Source organism: Triticum urartu, chromosome 6A, assembly GCF_056163025.1.
Source record: "Triticum urartu cultivar PI428250 chromosome 6A, HENAU_Tu73, whole genome shotgun sequence".
In the NCBI taxonomy this organism is placed as follows: Eukaryota; Viridiplantae; Streptophyta; class Magnoliopsida; order Poales; family Poaceae; genus Triticum; species Triticum urartu.
In genome coordinates this window covers 468271589-468292019 of record NC_141878.1, presented here as the reverse complement: position 1 = coordinate 468292019, position 20431 = coordinate 468271589, and the positions used below count along the sequence as shown (strand labels likewise).

At 41.3% G+C, this 20431-nt stretch overlaps 1 protein-coding gene across 1 annotated transcript; it reads right to left on the bottom strand.

Annotated features, from left to right (window-relative positions):
* Positions 1-11911: 11911 nt before the first annotated feature.
* NRS/ER (nucleotide-rhamnose synthase/epimerase-reductase) lies at positions 11912-15759 on the bottom strand. The gene is made up of 2 exons (XM_048679365.2): positions 15141-15759; positions 11912-12706 (listed from the first exon to the last, which is right to left on the bottom strand). The coding sequence occupies exons 1-2, from the start codon at positions 15588-15590 to the stop codon at positions 12254-12256; spliced, it is 903 nt and encodes a 300-aa protein (XP_048535322.1). The 5' UTR covers positions 15591-15759; the 3' UTR covers positions 11912-12253.
* Between the last annotated feature and the right edge of the window lie 4672 nt (positions 15760-20431).

The window sequence follows — 20431 nt, the reverse complement described above, 5'->3', positions numbered from 1 at the left end:
CCTCCCAACATTTTACCTCAAGGGTAATGTCAACAGTAATAGTTCATGAAAACTCACATCCAATTAGCCATATATACCAGGATCTTTCCAACATACTATGCTTGCCAAAGGATAAAATGTAAAAAGGAAGCGTGAAGATCACCATGACTCTTGCATAAGGTAGAAGATAATGATAAAAGTTAGGCCCTTCGCAGAGGGAAGCAGAGGTTGCCATGCGCTTTTATGGTTGGATGCACAAAATCTTAATGCGAAAGAACGTCACTTTATATTGCCCCTTGTGATATGAACCTTTATTATGCAGTCCGTCGCTTTTATTACTTCCACATCACAAGATCGTATAAAGCTTATTTCTCCCACACCAATCAATCATACATATTTAGAGAGCAATTTTTATTGCTTTGCACCAATGACAACTTACTTGAAGGAGCTTATTCAATCCATAGGTAGATATGGTGCACTCTCATGGCAAAACTGGTTTAAGGGTATTTGGAAGCACAAGTAGTATCTCTACTTGGTGCAATGAATTTGGCTAGCATGAGGGGGAAAGGCAAGATCATCATGTTGGAAGATCCAAGACAATATAATTTATCTCAGATGTAAGAAAACATAACCCATTACATTGTCTTCCTTGTCCAATGTCAACTCTTTAGCATGTCATATTTTAATGAGTGCTCACGATCATAAAAGATGTCCAAGATCGTATATCTATATGTGAAGACCTCTCTTTCTTTATTACTTCCTATTAATTGCAACGATGACCAAAACTATGCTTGTCAACTCTCAACAACTTTTCTTCATCATACTTTTTCTATGTGAGCTCATTACTCTCCATGAGATCCCTAGGATCTCTTTGTTTCTTTTTATTTCTTTCTCTTTTCTTTTATTTACTTAGGATCATGGCAAAACAATCAAGCCCTTGACTCAACACTAATCTTTATTATATAGCTCACGGACTCGATTACATAGAAGGATAATAAAGCAAAACTCACAACTAGATCATGCCACAAACTTTATTATACTAGATCAAAATACTACTAATAAGATCGAACTAAGAAAAACGGTAAAGACAAAAGTGATGGTGATACGATACCGGGGCACTCCCCCAAGCTTGGCAGTTGCCAAGTGGAGTGCCCATACCCAGGTGATTATGTCTCTCTTTTCGGGGATGGTGATGTGATGTTTTTGGCGATGATGCCCTTCAAAATACGATTCTCCTCCTCAAGCTTGTTGACTTGATGCTTGAGATCCATTATTTCCTTTCAGAGTTTTCCTGTAACAGCCAAAGCTCCCTGCACCCAAGGGTGCTGCATAGCTGCGGGAGAACCAGTGACACTCTTTTTCATATTCTCATAAGAAAGAAATCTAACATTGGAAGGGATAACCGAGTTTGGAATAGCTGAGCTCTGCAGTTCTCCCATTGTGAATCCGGCTTGGAAGCGAGAGGTGACTTCTTGATCCTCCATGGCATCTACCCTCATTAGGTCAGCCTCCATCTCTTCCTCCGTTGCTGGCCCAAAGTGGTCAGGGTCGCTGTTTGCCCTTGGTTCCGGTGCCGGATTAGATACTCGGCTCTCCCCGACTGACTCTTGAGAAGACATCTTGCTCTAATCTGCAACAGCAACAACTCAAAACAAAAACAGAGGATTTCCGCGTGATACGGGAGTCAAAACCCCCGGGAGATTATATAATGAATTTTTACTAACCAAAATACGTATCGTGCAAGAAAACGGAGTCCGGAAGGCACACGAGGAGCTCACGAGGTAGGGGGCGTGCCCAGGGGGGTAGGGCGCGCCCTCCACCCTCATGAGGCCCTCGTGTCCTTCCCGGACTGCTACTTAGTTTTCTATTTTTCTAAATATTCCAAAACGGAGAAATATTGCCTTAAAAATTGTTTTGGAGTCGGTTTACTTACCGTACCACATACCTATTCCTTTTCGGAGTCTGAAACGTTCTAGAAAGTGTCCCTTATGTATTCCTCCGGGGTTACGGTTTCAATAATATTGGTTTCAACATTTATGAGATTACCTGAGATATAATGTTTGATTCTTTGACCGTTTACCACCTTCGGATTTGTGCCTTCGAAGTTGTTGATTTTTATGGCACCGGAACGATAGACCTCCTCGATAACATAGGGGCCTTCCCATTTAGAGAGAAGTTTCCCTGCAAAAAATCTTAAACGAGAGTTGTATAGCAATACATAATCACCTACATTAAACTCACGCTTTTGTATCCTTTTGTCATGCCATCTTTTAACCTTTTCTTTAAACAACTTGGCATTTTCATAAGCTTGGGTTCTCCATTCATCAAGTGAGCTAATATCAAATAACCTCTTTTCACCGGCAAGTTGAAATCATAGTTGAGCTCTTTAATAGCCCAATATGCCTTATGTTCTAGTTCGAGAGGTAAGTGACATGCTTTTCCATATACCATTTTATACGGAGACATACCCATAGGATTTTTATATGCAGTTCTATAGGCCCATAATGCATCATCAAGTTTCTTGGACCAATTCTTTCTAGACCTATTGACAGTCTTTTACAAAATTAATTTGAGTTCTCTATTACTCAATTCTACTTGACCACTAGACTGTGGGTGATACGGAGATGCAATTCTATGATTGACATCATATTTAGCAAGCATTTTACGGAAAGCACCATGAATAAAATGTGAACCACCATCAGTCATTAAATATCTAGAGACTCCATACCTTGGAAAAATAACTTCTTTAAGCATTTTAATAGAAGTGTTATGATCAGCACTACTAGTTGGAATAGCTTCTACCCACTTAGTAACGTAATCAACATCAACTAAAATATGTGTATATCCATTAGAGGCAGGAAAAGGTCCCATATAATCAAAGCCCCAAACATCAAACGGTTCAATAACAAGTGAATAGTTCATAGGCATTTCTTGACGTCTACTAATATTACCAATTCTTTGACATTCATCACAAGATAGGACAAACTTACGGGCATCCTTGAAGAGAGTAGGCCAATAAAAACCGGATTGCAATACCTTATGTGCAGTTCTATCTCCCGCGTGGTGTCCTCCATAAGTTTCGGAGTGGCACTTGCGTAGGATCTGTTCTTGTTCATGCTCAGGTACACAACATCTAATAACACCATCTACTCCTTCCTTATAAAGATGTGGGTCATCCCAAAATTAATGTCTCAAATCATAGAAGAACTTTTTCTTTTGTTGGTATGTGAAGCTAGGTGGTATAAATTTAGCAACTATGTAATTAGCATAATCAGCATACCAAGGGGTACTACGAGAAGTACTTATGACATTTAATTGTTCATCAGGAAAACTATCATCAATAGGTAGTGGGTCATCAAGAACATTCTCTAACCTAGATAAGTTGTCTATAACGGGGTTCTCAGCTCCTTTTCTATCAACAATATGCAAATCAAATTCTTGTAGCAAGAGAACCCATCTAATAAGTCTAGGTTTAGCATCTTTCTTCTCCATAAGATATTTAATAGCAGCATGATCAGTGTGGATAGTTACTTTAGAATCAACAATATAAGGTCTGAACTTATCACAAGCAAATACAACTGCTAAAAGTTCTTTTTCAGTAGTAACATAATTTCTTTGAGCATTGTCTAGAGTCTTACTAGCATAATGGATAACATTTAATTTCTTATCTACTCTTTGCCCTAGAACAGCACCTACAGCATAATCGCTAGCATCACACATAATTTCAAAGGGTAAATTCCAATCAGGTGGCTGAACAATAGGTGCAGAGACTAATGCTTTCTTAAGTATTTCAAATGCTTCTACACCATCATCATCAAAGACAAATGGTATATATTTTTGTAATAAATTAGTTAGAGGCCGAGAAATTTTCAAGAAGTCCTTGATGAACCTCCTATAAAATCCGGCGTGACCAAGGAAACTTCGTATACCTTTGATGTCCTTGGGACATGGCATCTTTTCAATAGCATCAACCTTGGCTTTATCAACTTCAATAACTCTTTCAAAAACTTTATGCCCCAAGACAATACCTTCATTAACCATAAAGTGGCACTTTTCCCAATTCAAGACAAGATTAGTTTCTTCACATCTCTGCAAAACTTGATCAAGATTGCTCAAGCAATCATCAAAAGAAGATCCATAGACGGAAAAGTCGTCCATGAAAACCTCACAAGTCTTTTCACAAAAGTCAGAGAATATAGCCATCATGCATCTTTGAAAGGTAGCAGGTGCATTACATAAACCAAAAGGCATACGTCTATAAGCAAAAGTACCAAAAGGGCATGTAAAAGTAGTCTTTGATTGATCTTTAGCCGACGCAGGTATTTGAGAGAAACCAGAATAACCATCTAGAAAGCAGTAATGTGTATGTTTGCATAATCTTTCTAGCATTTGATCGATAAAAGGTAAGGGGTAATGATCTTTCTTAGTAGCCTTATTTAATTTGCGGAAATCAATTACCATCCTATAACTGGTAATAATTCTTTGTGGAATCAATTCATCTTTATCATTAGGAACAACAGTAATACCTCCCTTCTTAGGGACACAATGAACAGGACTTACCCACTGACTATCAGCAACAGGATAAATTATACCTGCCTCTAGAAGCTTTAGTATTTCTTTTCTTACCACTTCTTTCATTTTAGGATTCAGACGTCGTTGAGGATCACGAACTGGTTTGGCATCTGCTTCCAAATTTATTTTATGTTGACATAGAGTGGGACTAATGCCCTTAAGATCATCAAGAGTATATCCAATAGCAGCACGGTGCTTCTTCAGAGTTTTCAATAATCTTTCTTCTTCATGCTCTGAAAGGTTAGCACTAATAATAACAGGATATATCTTCTTTTCATCAAGATAAGCATATTTAAGATTATTAGGCAACGGTTTAAGCTCAAACACGGGATCACCCTTAGGTGGAGGAGAATCCCCTAGGATTTCAACAGGCAAATTGTATTTTAGCATAGGTTCTTGTTTAAAGAATACTTCATCTATTACCCTTCTTTCATTCATAAACATATCATTCTCATGGTCTAGCAAATATTGTTCTAAAGGATCATTAGGAGGTACGGCAATAGAAGCAAGACCAATAATTTCATCCTTACTAGGCAATTCTTCTTCATGGTGTTGTTTACTAAATTAAGAGAAATTAAACTCATGAGTCATATCATCCAAGCCAATAGTAACAACATTCTTTTCGCGGTCTATCCTAGCATTAACTATATTCAAGAAGGGCCTACCAAATATAATGGGACAAAAGCTATCTTGTGGAGAACTAAGAACAAGAAAATCAGCAGGATATTTAGTATTTCCGCACAAGACTTCAACATCTCTAACAATTCCCATTGCTGAAAGAGTATCTCTATTAGCAAGTTTAATTGTGACATCAATATCTTCTAACTCAGCAGGTGCAATTTCATGCTTGATTTCTTTATACAAGTCATAAGGTATAACACTAGCACTAGCACCCATATCACATAAGACATGATAACAATGATCTCCTATTTTAACAGAAATAACAGGCACGCCTACCACGGGTCTATCTTTATCTTTAGCACAAGGTTTAGCAATTCTAGAAGTTTCATCGTAGAACTGAATAACATGCCCATCAATATTATCAGACAAGATCTCTTTAACAATGGCAATATTAGGTTCAACTTTAACTTGCTCAGGAGGTGTATATGTTTTAATATTGCTTTTACGAACCACAGTTGAAGCTTTAGCATGATCCTTTATCCTAACAGGGAAAGGTGGTTTCTCAACATAACAAGTAGGAACAATAGGATCATTATAAGTGACAGTCTTTTCTTCAACTTTAATAGGTGCAGCTACTTTTACTTCTATGGGAGGATGATATTTAAACCACTTCTCCTTAGGGAGATCAACATAAGTAGCAAAAGATTCACAGAAAGAAGCTACTATCTCAGAATCAAGTCCATATTTAGTGCTAAACTTACGGAAAATATCGGTATCCATAAAAGATTTAACACAATCAAATTTAGGTGTCATACCTGACTCCTTACCATTGTCGAGGTCCCAATCTTCAGAGTTGCGTTTAATTCTATCCAATAAATCCCATCTAAATCCAATAGTCTTCATCATAAAAGAGCCAGCACAAGAAGTATCAAGCATGGTGCGATTGTTATCAGAAAGCCGAGCATAAATTTTTTGAAGAATTGTTTCTCTTGGAAGCTCATGATTGGGGCATGAATATAACATTGATTTAAGCCTCCCCCAAACTTGAGCGATGCTTTCTCCTTCGCAAGGCCAAAATATATATATATATATATATAATTGCGATCATGATGAACAAGATGCATAGGGTAATACTTTTGATGAAATTCCAATTTCAATCTTCTATAGTTCCATGATCCCATATCATCACATAGCCTATACGATGTCAATGTGTCTCCCTTCAAAAATAAAGGGAAGACCTTCTTCTTAGAAACATCATCAGGAATACCTGCAAGCTTAAATAATCCACAAACTTCATCCACATATATTAGGTGTTCATCAAGATGCTTTGTTCCATCTCCTGTAAAAGGATTGGCTAGCAGATTTTCTATTATACTCGAAGGATACTCATAAGGAATTTCATTTTCAATAGGTTCAGTAGGTTGAGGAGCAACTCTTTGCTCTACTGGTCGGGGTGAAGATACCCCGAACAAGCCCCTCAGAGGATTACTTTTCATAGTAACAAGTGACAGTAAATTTCAGCACACTATATAAATTTTTTCTTACCAAATTCCACCTACCAAAGACACTTCACTCCCCGGCAACGGCGCCAGAAAAGAGTCTTGATAACCCATAAGTATAGGGGATCTATCGTAGTCCTTTCGATAAGTAAGAGTGTCGAACCCAACGAGGAGCAGAAGGAAATGATAAACGGTTTTCAGCAAGGTATTCTCTGCAAGTACTGAAATAAGTGGTAATAGATAGTTTTGTGATGAGATAATTTGTAACGAGCAACAAGTAACAAAAGTAAATAAAGTGCAGCAAGGTGGACCAATCCTTTTTGTAGCAAAGGACAAGCCTGGACAAACTCTTATATAAGGAAAAGCGCCCCCGAGGACACATGGGAAGATCGTCAAGCTAGTTTTCATCACGTTCATATGATTCGCGTTCGGTACTTTAATAATTTGATATGTGGGTGGACCGGTGCTTGGGTGTTGTTCTTACTTGAACAAGCATCCCACTTATGATTAACCTCTATTGCAAGCATCCGCAACTACAATAAAAGTATTAAGGTAAACCTAACCATAGCATGAAACATATGGATCCAAATCAGCCCCTTACGAAGCAACACATAAACTAGGGTTTAAGCTTCTGTCACTCTAGCAACCCATCATCTACTTATTACTTCCCAATGCCTTCCTCTAGGCCCAAATAATGGTGAAGTGTTATATAGTTGACGTTCACATAACACCACTAGAGGCTAGACAACATACATCTCATCAAAATATCGAACGAATACCAAATTCACATGACTACTAATAGCAACACTTCTCCCTTGTCCTCAGGAACAAACGTAACTACTCACAAAGCATAAACATGTTCATAATCAGAGGGGTATTAATATGCATAAAGGATCTTAACATATGATCTTCCGCCAATTAAACCAACTAGCGTCAACTACAAGGAGTAATTAACACTACAAGCAACCTACTAGCACCAATCCTGGACTTGGAGACAAGAATCGGATACAAGAGATGAACTAGGGTTTGAGATGAGATGGTGCTGATGAAGATGTTGATGGAGATTGCCCTCTCCCGATGAGAGGAGCGTTGGTGATGACGATGGCGATGATTTCCCCCTCCGGGAGGGAAGTTTCCCCGGCAGAACAGCTCTGCCGGAGCTCTAGATTGGATCCGCCAAGGTTCCGCTTTGTGGCGGCGGAGTTTCGTCCTGAAAGGTTGCTTTTTATTTTTTTCTCGACGAAAGACTTCATATAGGAGAAGATGGTCATCGGAGAGCCACCAGGGGGCCCACGAGGTAGGGGGCGCGCCCTAGGGGGGGCGTCCCCCACCCTCGTGAGAAGGGTGTGGCCCCCCTGGTCTTCATCTTTGGCAAGGATTTTTGATTATTTATTATAAGGTGTTCCGTGGAGTTTCAGGACTTTTGGAGTTGTGCAGAATAGGTCTCTAATATTTGCTCCTTTTCCAGCCCAGAATTTCAGTTGCCGGCATTCTCCCTCCTTATATAAACCTTGTAAAATAAGAGAGAATAGCCATAAGTATTGTGACATAATGTGAAATAACAGCCCATAATGCAATAAATATTGATATAAAAGCATGATGCAAAATGGACGTATCAGGGTGCCTTGGGCATCCCCAAGCTTGAACTCTTGTCTCTTCTCCTTCTCCTCATATCGAGACCTCATCGATCTTCGAACACTTTATCCACACAAAACTTAACAAAATCTTCTTGAGATCTGTTAGTATAATAATGCAAATCACTACTTTAAATACTGTTGCTAACCCATTCATATTTTATTTTTGCATTATATCTACTGTATTCTAATTTCTCCATGGCTTATACCACTCGATACACTCCATAGTTCCATCAAAACAAGCAAAACAATGCATCAAAAAAATAATCTGTCAAAACATGACAGTTTATAGCAATCTGAACATTGATCATACTTCCGTAACTTCAAAAATTCTGAAAAATTAGGAAAAAATAAACAATTTGTGTGGTAGTAACGTGTAAAAATTTCAGAATTTTTGCATGTTCCAGTAAAAAAATATAAATTCACACACTACCGCATAAGTTTCTGTTTTTGCACCGCACATACCAAACAAGCAATATAATCATCCTAAAGGCAAATCTTGGTGCATTACTTTTATAATACAATGGATTTATACAAGAGGATAATTATTTTTGTGAGAAACTTCCATGAAAAATTCTACATTGTTTCCATGAGCATGAACACAAGTGTTCAAGGTCGACCCTCACTTCTCCAATGCATAACCTTCCAATCTTTTATTTTTGGAAAACTTTTTAAATTTCCCTCTATATTTTTGTGTTTTTAAACTCTATAAAAGCGCACATGACTCTCAAAAACTTCCGGATTGTCTTCATGACGGCTCTTTCTTTAAAGCCATTAAGCTAGGCATAAAGTGCTCAAGTAATTGATCCACCCGGATCCCAAGGTATATCAAAGCCAATTTTAATTAACAATGATTTGTAATTTAGTGGTGAGCACAAAGTAACATATATCACATAATGATGAAGTCTAACTCTCTTCCTATGCATCGGCATGTCATAAAAAAACAATTAATGCACATCAAGTAAAGGCCAATGCATAGCATAAGTAGTTCTTGCAATTGTATCGTGTTGGAAACATATAGAGGCGGAGATGCAGTTCATCTCTCATAATATTTGCAAGTAGGAGCAGCAAGCACATGCATATTATATTCATCAAAATTATCATGTGAAATAGTAATATGCAATCCATCAATATAATCCTTAATAAGAGTAAACTTCTCCGATGTAGTGTAGTTGGGAGAATTCAAAAACATAATAAGACTATCATGTTTGGGTGCAATAGCAATAATTTCATTCTTAACATAAGGAACTATAGCAAATTCATCTCCATAAGCATAATTCATATTGGCATCTTGTCCACAACCATATCAAGCATCAATTTCATCAAAAATGGGATATTTCAAACGAAACAACGGGGTCATAGCAATTATCATGGCATTCATCTTTCGGTAAGCACGAAGGGAAATTAAACAATATATAAGTTGATGAATTACTCTTATTAGAAGGTGGCATGGGTAGCCAATCCCCTCTTCCTTCTTTTGTTCTTCGCTCTACTCCTCATTTTTTCATCTAATGAGCTCACAATTTTATCAATTCCTTCTTCCATGTTTTCCTACAAAATATTAGTCTCTTCTTGAACAACGGAGACTTTCTCAATAAATACATCAATATCGGAATTGTATTTATAATCCTCATTGCAATATTTAAGTATAACAAAAAAATTAGGTCTATAAACAACATCGTCATAATTTTCATACTTTTCAAACAAAAATTCAATTTCATAAGCACCCTTAAAAGTTACAAATTATTCTATCCGTTCCACATCATAGTAATCATATTTACCATTAGCATAAGAAGCCAATGTTTTATTATCATTAAATTCACATGAAAAGGGAAGGTGTTTAGCCTTCATCCTAAGCAACAAGTATTATCATGTCTCAAGCATAAATCCAAAGCATACCATTGCAAATAATTAATTTGATCCCATAACAGTTTCTCCTTTTTGAGTCAAGCGATAATCCCTAAAGTATTCACATTGATCCAACGTGTCTCCCATTATCAAGTTGAACGGGGTGTTCTCAATATTATCAAAGTAGTGTTTAATATTTTTCACATAATGTGCATCGAGGATTTTAGAAGATTCTTCATCTCCATAATGTACAACTATTTTTTTAGTATTTCATGTTTCATTTTATAACTAAAGATAAAGAACAACTTAGAATAAAAAATAAAATCTACTTAGTGATAAAGCAAACAAGCACGCACGAGAATATTCACTCCACGCTATTACTCCCCGACAACGACGCCAGAAAATAGTCTTGATGACCCACAAGTGTAGGGATCAATTGTTGTTTTTTCGACAAATAAGAGTGTCGAACCCAACGCGGATCTAAATGTAGGATTTATATTCTTTTCAAGTTCTATCGACCACTGATATAACTCTACGCACACTTAACTTTCACTTTATCTAAAACAAGTATAAAGCTAGAAGTATTTTGCGAGAATAAAACTATGAATAAATTGCAAGATAATAAATTTAGTAGTGTAGTAGAAAGCTTTTTGTAACACAAGAAAATTGTTTGTCCCTAAGCAATCGATAACTAAATCGATAATCATTATTACAGTTTTATATGAGAGAGAGACATGAGCTAACATACTTTTCATACTTTGATCATTTATATTTATGATTGAAACTTTAGCAAGCATCCGCAACTGACCCGCAAGTGACCGATGGCTTCGAGGGCAGTGTCCAGTTCATGTACGTTACATATAGGTGGGAGAACACCTGCACTGTCATGCCCATGAGTTGCTCGGCAGAATGCCAACCCATTCAGCTCGGCGTGTTGTGACACTCGAACGACCCTGGCATGGAGGTGCGAGCACTGGGTGCGGATGGCAAGCAGGAACACTCGTTGGTACGGTCGACGAGCCGGCTCAATGTGCCGCCCATGGCGCCGGCCAGGTTGCCCGGGACGCCGCCAAGCCCATCCACGAACTGCAGTCTGCAGGCGTACAGCTCGTACGTGGCCTTCCAGTCGTCAGCGCGCCAACACCAGTACTGTGTAGCATCGTGTACCTCCATTTGCTCCTTCTCATCACGGCAACACTAGTCAGTAACTGTACCAATTAGGAAACTAATGAAGTGCAAAAGTATATGCAACAGCATCAATGCAATATAATACAGTGGCTTTGTCTTGCTGCAGTCTAAGAGTACTAGTAGTGGTCAGTTTAAAACTGATGCATGTTTGTATGTGTGCTGTAGAGACAATAAGAAATCATGAATGTTATGGAAGTGAGATTTTCGCTTTGTCCATCCAAACACTAGATTTGGCATTGAAGCTCAATATCAATGTCTTGAGATATTTGGCATTGGAGCCAATACAATGCCAAGCCTTTCAATATCTACATCCAAACAAAGCAAGGGGCAGACATATCATTTGATGCATAGGATAGAATTTTTTTAACTGAATTAGACTGAAGTTTTTTTTCCTTTGAAATGTGAAGGCTGTTCCTATCCTACGTAGGAATAGGAATCCATTCCTATGAACTAAAGTGCTTCAAATCATTTTTTTCCTACAAAATTCCTATCCTCTAGAATTCCTACAAAATCCGTATGAACCAAAGGAGGACTCAATTTATTAGGAACGAGCTAGCAGGCAACAACATATTGCAGGGTCCAAAGCAATCTCCTACTGAACTTTATAAAAATGATATACTCCAGTTATGTGATACAATACAACAGAGGAACTTGCTCCTCACTTGGTTCATCTCCCACCGTATTCATAGGATACAATAGTAACACCATGTAGAGTGTTCTGTGTAACAATCTGATAATGGCAATGGGTGTGACTTCCTACGAGAAACTATCTCCTGCAACAACAATGCCTGCACAGGACAGGGACAGAATAAAACACCATGCATGCTTATTGGATTAGCACCGGCGAGCGATATAAATGTATGTCGAACAAATAACATCAACATAAGGCTCTGTGCAGACTGCTCCGTTTGGTCAAGCCTTGGACGTCTTCTGATTTGGTTTGAACACGTTTTTTATCAGCGACTCCTTGATTGACAAAAGTTCTGGGAACTCGGTCTTCAATTTAACAGTGTCAAGTTCATTGTTGCTCCTCGGTGCGACTATCACCTTGGCTTGCTCCTCCAAGTTGAAGTTCTTCCAGGAGAAGTTTGGGTCGATGTAATCTCTGTACATCTCCAGTATCTCATTGTGGCTCACCACACCAGGATTAGTGAAGTTCCAGATTCCGGTGAGGTTTCTCTTCGCCATCTCGATTGAGATGGGAAGAAGTTCATCCAATATTGTCATTGAATTTGGGATATCCACAACCTTGTCATACCGGGTGATCTTTGTGATGAAATTGCGAGGATTGGACAGATCAGATGAAATAGGCATCCTTACACGAAGGGTGCACACGTTTTCGTAGTTTTTCAGCAGTTCCTCAACCTATTAGAGGTAAATGTTAGTTTCACTGTGAAATACTTCTTCTAATAACATAATTAAAAGTAGCAAACTATCATGAAAATAATGGTAATACTCACACATACGAACAATGGCACAATTAACTGGGTATATTTTCACAAAAATCTGCTCTCTGTGAGATTAAATCAGGTGTTCTTTTGAGTCATAGGTTTGCCTAATCGAGCTTTATCTATGTAGAAACTTTTTGTTATCATAAATACCTATGATCATTTCAATATTCAATGGATGGTAAGTTCAGCATTTTAGGGTCCAACGCTAACTTCTTTGGAAGTAAGACTTATTGGTAAATCATGATGATTAATCGAGGATGAATTTGGCTAAGTAGAAATGTAGAATATTAACAGGCTTTTCATGTTACTGTTGATGCCAAATAAGAAAAACTAGGATGGCTAATGCAATGGCCATATATTGGATAGTTATCACTCTTTTCAAAAATCTTCATCTACATGACATTAATTATTATTTTCCAATTTTGAATATGTTTTTGAAGGGTTTTGCTATTTGTACGACGATTGAGAAATAAGGTATAATTAGGTTAGATTTCATGATTCGTTCGTGTGCAGAAGTGATGAAACACTCAATTTTAAGCTATGAAGTCTAAACAGTGCAATTTTAATTGTTTTGAACTAATTGTTATGCACCCATGTGACACCAAAAGGCAACATCTCTGAAAAACATACTGTCCGTTTATCATATGAACCATTCTCCCACTTCCAGTTAGTTCCTTTAGTGTCAAGGGTATCTTAATAATTGTCCTCTGCGAGTATCACCCGTAGAGTATATGTATATGTCACCACATAATTTTAGCCACTCTATCAAAACAAAATGAACAATCCTCTAGTCCATATGAAGATGATGTAGCACAAAAGAAAACACTAAAAGAAAGCAACATCAAAGAAACAGGGTTTCTTGAATAATATCTACAATTGCATGCCTATAGCTGTTCAGTTCTTTCCTAAGTTCCAGAACATCACACACTATTTTCTGATAGTGCACAGGGCATCCAGATCATGGAACCAGTCTATCCAAACGATGTACATTCAAATACTTGAACTGCTTATATTTTGTGTGGGCACTGTCAAGTACTCCCTCCGTCCTAAAATAAGTGACTCAACTTTGTACCAACTTTAGTACGAAGTTAGTACAAAGTTGAGTACAGTAAAGTTGAGTCACTTAATTTGGACGGAGGGAGTAAAAGATAAGGAATCCAATTTGACAAGGATCCTGCTAACAAAGGTCATCTTTTGCTTTCAAAATAAGCGCCTGCTTTCCAAGATAGGTGCTCATGGCATTCAGGCAGTTGACAGAAGACATACTTGTCAACAAACTCTTGGACAATAAACACACTTCCGTACTGCAAGCCCAAGTGTCTTAACTTTAATTACCTACAGGCTAAAAGCACATCGCAAACAATAAGGTATGAGTGTATGCCCAATAACTAGACTCTAGCTTGGGCCTAACATCACTCTTTTCGTTGGTTGGGCCTAACATCACTCATTTCATTACTATCATGTACAATTTCCGCCGAGCGTAAACATTCAGTTGGTTCATTTTGTATTGCAATATTTTTAATCTACAGTAGTCCATGTTTGTCCTTCTTTTATCCAACCAGGGTAGCAGTAGCACAACAGACCCTTCTCCATAAAATATGCTACTACATCAGATCATGTTGGTTTTGAGTGTATTGTACTTATAAATTGTGATTCAAGAATTTAAACGGCAAATTTACAACACCAATACAGCAAACATTCTAAAATAAGATGAAATGACTTCGGCAACAATCACCTAAGCACAGAACATGACTAAGATCTAATAACAGAAATAATCGATGCAGGATGTTTACTCGATCGAAATTGCTAATTACTTTGCATAATCAAAATTGGTAAGCTCGGGGAAGTGGGCTGTACAAATTCAAAGAAGCATGCAATTATCAATACACCAAACTAGTGTGCATGGATGGGGGAAACCAATTAGAGTACTCCGACAATTCAATGAGACCCCATAACTTGCTCCAGTAAGTAAGCATGATTTCGTTGACTTTATTTAAATTAAGTCAACCGAAGCTAACACCATGATCAGCATCTTCAATGTGACGATGACAGAGAAATTAGGGGTGTTCAGCAAATCACGCCGGATCTAACCAAACGATGGTCAATGCAAATTACCAAATCTCTCTTAAGGCCTTCTTAACTACATACAGATCAATGGAATCTCAATCACTGGCAAGCCACATTTCCCTCCATGATCACACCCCTCGTTTCAAAGTTTCAGCGTGCAATCAGGCATTGACATTATAAATCGAGCAAAGCGGCTCCGATCTATTTCCACTTTGCCATTCTAGAGAGAATTCTACGGACAACCGGAGCTTAAAGCAAGGGAGAATGGGTACACGGCATACCATGGCCTTGGTTTTGGAGTAGAACGATCCAACGAAGTTGGGGGTGTCCTCCTCCTTGAACCCGACCCCCGAGCCGAGCGGGTGGCCCGCGTCGTACTCGAAGATGCAGCCCGTGGCGTAGTTGATGAGCACGAGGCCCCGGGCGCGGCAGACGTCGGCGAGCGTGAGCGTGCCGCAGACGTTGGCGCGGATGGTCTCGACGCGGTGGGTCTCGCACCAGTCGACGTTGGGGCGGCCGGTGACGCCCGCGGCATTGAAGACGTGGGTGGGCGCGACCTCGTCGATGTCGGCCTCGAGCTGGGCGCGGTTCTCGAGCCGGCCGGCGCCGTAGGCGAAGGGGATGCCCTGCGCGGTGCAGAGCTTGCCGAGGAGGCCCCCGATCCAGCCGGTGCGGCCGTAGATGAGGAACTTGAGCACCGGCGGCGAGGAGCCGTTGGTGGAGGCCGCCATGGCGAATCGGCGAGATCCGGGAGGGGAGTGGAAATGGGGGAGTGGTGGCGAGATCGAGATGGAGACGAGATTGGGGCGGGATTATAATAGGGGGGCGGGCTGATATTCTCTGTCCCCGCGGGTGATCCCGGGTGACGGAGCACCGACGGTGACGCTGCAGCGCTGTCCGGTCCACCGTGATCCCTACTGGTTTATGCATTGCAAGGGGGAATGCCATCCACCGACGACGACAGGCTGTTTCAGTGAGTTAAACTGCTAATTAAGCTTCTTCGTTTTTTATATTGCCCACGTGATTTTGTGGTTGGAGAGGAGGCCTAGGCGCGGATCCCTACTTTAAGCGAGACGTGTCCCGCCGTCTCAATTTGAAGGGTGGAGCAGGAAAGTTTGGACACCCGTTGCGAATCCCTACTTTAAGCGAGACGTGTCCTGCTGTCTCAATTTGAGGGGTGGAGTAGGAGAGTTTGGACATTTGTCATAAATCCCTACTTTAGACCAGACGTGATTGGCCGTCTCAAATTGAAGGGTGGAGTAACAAATTTTGGACAACTGCCACAGATCCCTACTTTAGGCTTTACGTGTCCGGCCATCTCAAATCAAGGGGTGGAGTAGGGGAGTTCGGACAGCCGCCACGTTGTACCGGCTGTCCGGTCCCTCATAGCTTTTTAACTGGTCCTTCTCTACTCACTCTCCCTTCACTCCACTTCAGAAACTCTGGCCGCTACCCCCATTGCCCATTGCACCATCGCCGCCTGCCACCCCGCCACGATGGACAAGAAGATGATGAAGGAAGAGCGCGAATAGCCGGATGATGTGGTATTTGGGTAGCTATTTGCTCTAAAGTGCTACAACCCTACCGCGATGACGGATCCGACGAGAGCTGGGGCTCCAATCCGTGCTGAAGTGGAGACAAATCGACGCCACGTCGCCAGGGCCCTCGTCCTTCATTGCACCGTCTGTCACCAAGAAGGATTGTGCCGATGAAGAGGACAACGGGTCCAGTCTCAACTGGGACTAGCTCCTGGAGGGGGGAGGATGACCTGCTGCCCAGCTCCTCATAGACCATTTTCGAGTACGAGCAGCAGCTCCAAGAGGCGTCTTGGGCATATGTCCTCGATCAGAGGCCTAAGGGCGCAGACCCCAACGTTAGGTCGAACATGTTCGACTGTCCCAAATCCTCGAGACCAACCCTAAATGAAAGGGTGAAACAAAGGAGTATGGACGTTCGCCATGTTGGCACAACAATTCGGCCTCGCATCGCTTTTTAACCGGTCCCTTCCTCACTCAGAGCATCTCTAGCAGGTCCCGTAAAAATTTGTCCTGTAAAATCGTTTTAGGGGACACCGTAAAACGTTTTTACAATGTTTTTACAGGATGACGTGTGTGTCGGCAGAAGAGATCACATATAAATCGTTTCAGGTTCAATGTGGAGCCCAATAGTCAGTAGTAGAATTTACAATAAGGTCCCTACAAAATAGCATAAATCCCCCTACAAGCAAAATAAAGATTGCAATTGGGTCCTTCGCCTCTGCCAGCATGCAATAGTTGGCGAGACGACAACGATGCTACGATGGAGATCAAGGTGTCAAGCCGGTGATGATGGTGATCATGACGGTGCTTTGGAGATGGAGATCAAAGGCACAAGATGATGATGACCATTGTCGGCGTCCTGGGAACGGGGGTACCCAGACTTGTCTGCCTGCAGCCCAGGGCGTGGCTCCACCCACGGCCTGGTACGGCCTATCTTCATCAACCAACGCTCAAGACCCTCGCGAGGGGCCAAGCCTCGCGAGGCGGACGACACAAGACCTCCTCAGGGGCAGCTTCACTAGGCTGGCTCGCGAGGAGCGGAGAGATCAAGGCAAGGGGCACCTCGTGAGGTTCCCGTGACATGAGCCATGACGACCAAGGCCAGGCAGGCGCCAGCGGCTGCAGGGTGCCAGTTTCCTCTTCGGCGCTAAAGAGGCAGGCGCGGGTGCGAAGTCCCGAGGCGTCAGGCAAAGGTTCCCATTGAAGGAAATATGCCCTAGAGGCAATAATAAAGTTATTATTTATTTCCTTATATCATGATAAATGTTTATTATTCATGCTAGAATTGTATTAACCGGAAACATAATACTTGTGTGAATACATAGACAAACATAGTGTCACTAGTATGCCTCTACTTGACTAGCTCGTTAATCGAAGATGGTTATGTTTCCTAACCATAAACAAAAGAGTTGTTTTTTGATTAATGGGATCACATCATTAGGAGAATGATGTGATTGACATGACCCATTCCATTAGCTTAGCACCCGATCGTTTAGTATGTTGCTATTGCTTTCTTCATGACTTATACATGTTCCTATGACTATGAGATTATGCAACTCCCGTTTGCCGAAGGAACACTTTGTGTGCTACCAAACGTCACAACGTAACTGGGTGATTATAAAGGAGCTCTACAGGTGTCTCCAAAGGTACATGTTGGGTTGGCGTATTTCGAGATTAGGATTTGTCACTCCGATTGTCGGAGAGGTATCTCTGGGCCCTCTCGGTAATGCACATCACTTAAGCCTTGCAAGCACTGCAACCAATGAGTTAGTTGCGGGATGATGTATTACAGAACAAGTAAAGAGACTTGCCGGTAACGAGATTGAACTAGGTATTTGGAATACCGACGATCGAATCTCGGGCAAGTAACATACCGATGACAAAGGGAACAACGTATGTTGTTATGCGGTCTGACCGATAAAGATCTTCGTAGAATATGTAGGAGTCAATATGAGCATCCAGGTTCCGCTATTGGTTATTGACCGGAAACATGTCTCGGTCATGTCTACATTGTTCTCGAACCCGTAGGGTCCGCACGCTTAAGGTTACGATGACAGTTATATTATGAGTTTATACATTTTGATGTACCGAAGTTTGTTCGGAGTCCCGGATGTGATCACGGACATGACGAGGAGTCTCGAAATGGTCGAGACATAAAGATTGATATATTGGAAGACTATGTTTGGATACCGGAAGTGTTCCGGGTGAAATCGGGATTTTACCGGAGTACCGGGAGGTTACCGGAACCCCCCGGGAGCTAAATGGGCCATGATGGGCCTTAGTGGAAAAGAGAAGAGGCAGCCCTACATGGGCCGCGCGCCCCTCCCCTCCCTTGGTCCGAATAGGACAAGGAGAGGGGGCCGGCCCCTCTCTCTCTTTTCCCCCCTCCGCGAATCCTATTCCAACTAGGATTGGGGGGGAATCCTACTCCCAGAGGGAGTAGGACTCTCCTGGCGCGCCCTCCTTGGCCGGCCGCCTCCCCCCCTTTAGTCCTTTATATACGGAGGCAGGGGCACCCCAGAGACACACAAGTTGATCCACGTGATCTATTCCTTAGCCGTGTGCGGCGCCCCCAGCCACCATAGTCCTCGATAATATTGTAGCGGTGCTTAGGCGAAGCCCTGCAGCAGTAGTACGTCAAGATCGTCACCACACCGTCGTGCTGAAGGAACTCTTCCCCGACACTTTGCTGGATCGGAGTCCGGGGATCGTCATCGAGATGAACGTGTGCTAGAACTCGGAGGTGCCGTAGTTTCGGTGCTTGATCGGTCGGATCGTGGAGACGTACGACTACATCAACCAAACGCTTCCGTTGTCGATCTACTAGGTATGTAGATCATACTCCCCCTCTCGTTGCTATGCATCACCATGATCTTGCGTGTGCGTAGGAAAATTTTGAAATTACTACGTTCCCCAACAGTGGCATCCGAGCCTAGGTTTTTATGGTTTGATGTTATACGCACGAGTAGAACACAAGTGAGTTGTGGGCGATATAAGTCATACTGCTTACCAGCATGTCATACTTTGGTTCGGCGGTATTGTTGGATGAAGCGGCCCGGACCGACATTACGCGTACGCTTACGCGAGACCGGTTCTCCTGACGTGCTTTGCACATAGGTGGCTTGCGGGTGACAGTTTCTCCAACTTTAGTTGAACCGAATGTGGCTACGCCCGGTCCTTGCGAAGGTTAAAACAGCACCAACTTAACAAACTATCGTTGTGGTTTTGATGCGTAGGTAAGATTGGTTCTTGCTTAAGCCCGTAGCAGCCACGTAAAACTTGCAACAACAAAGTAGAGGACGTCTAACTTGTTTTTGTAGGGCATGTTGTGATGTGATATGGTCAAAACGTGATGAGATATAAGTTGTTGTATGAGATGATCATGTTTTGTTAAAGTTATCGGCAACTGGCAAAAGCCTTATGGTTGTCTCTTTATTGCATAAGATGCAAGCGCCAAATAATTGCTTTACTTTATCGCTATGCGATAGCAATAGTTGCAAGAGCAATAGTTGGCGAGACGACCATGTGACGACACATTGATATAGATCAAGATGATGGAGATCACGGTGTCATGCCGGTGACGATAGAGAACATAACAGTACTTTGGAGATGGAGATCAAAGGCGCAAGATGATGATGGCCATACCATGTCACATATTTTGATTGCATATGATGTTTATCTTTTATACATCTTATTTTGCTTAGTTTGACGGTAGCATTTTAAGATGATCTCTCACTAATTATCAAGAAGTGTTCTCCCTGAGTATGCACCGTTGCGAAAGTTCTTCATGCTGAGACGCCACGTGATGATCGGGTGTGATAGGCTCTACGTTCAAATACAACGGGTGCAAAACAGTTGCACACGCGGAATACTTAGGTTATACTTGACGAGCCAAGCATATACAGATATGGCCTCGGAACATGGAGACCGAAAGGTCGAGCGTGAATCATATAGTAGATATGATCAACATAGTGATGTTCACCAATGAAACTACTCCATCTCACGTGATGATCGGACATGGTTTAGTTGATTTG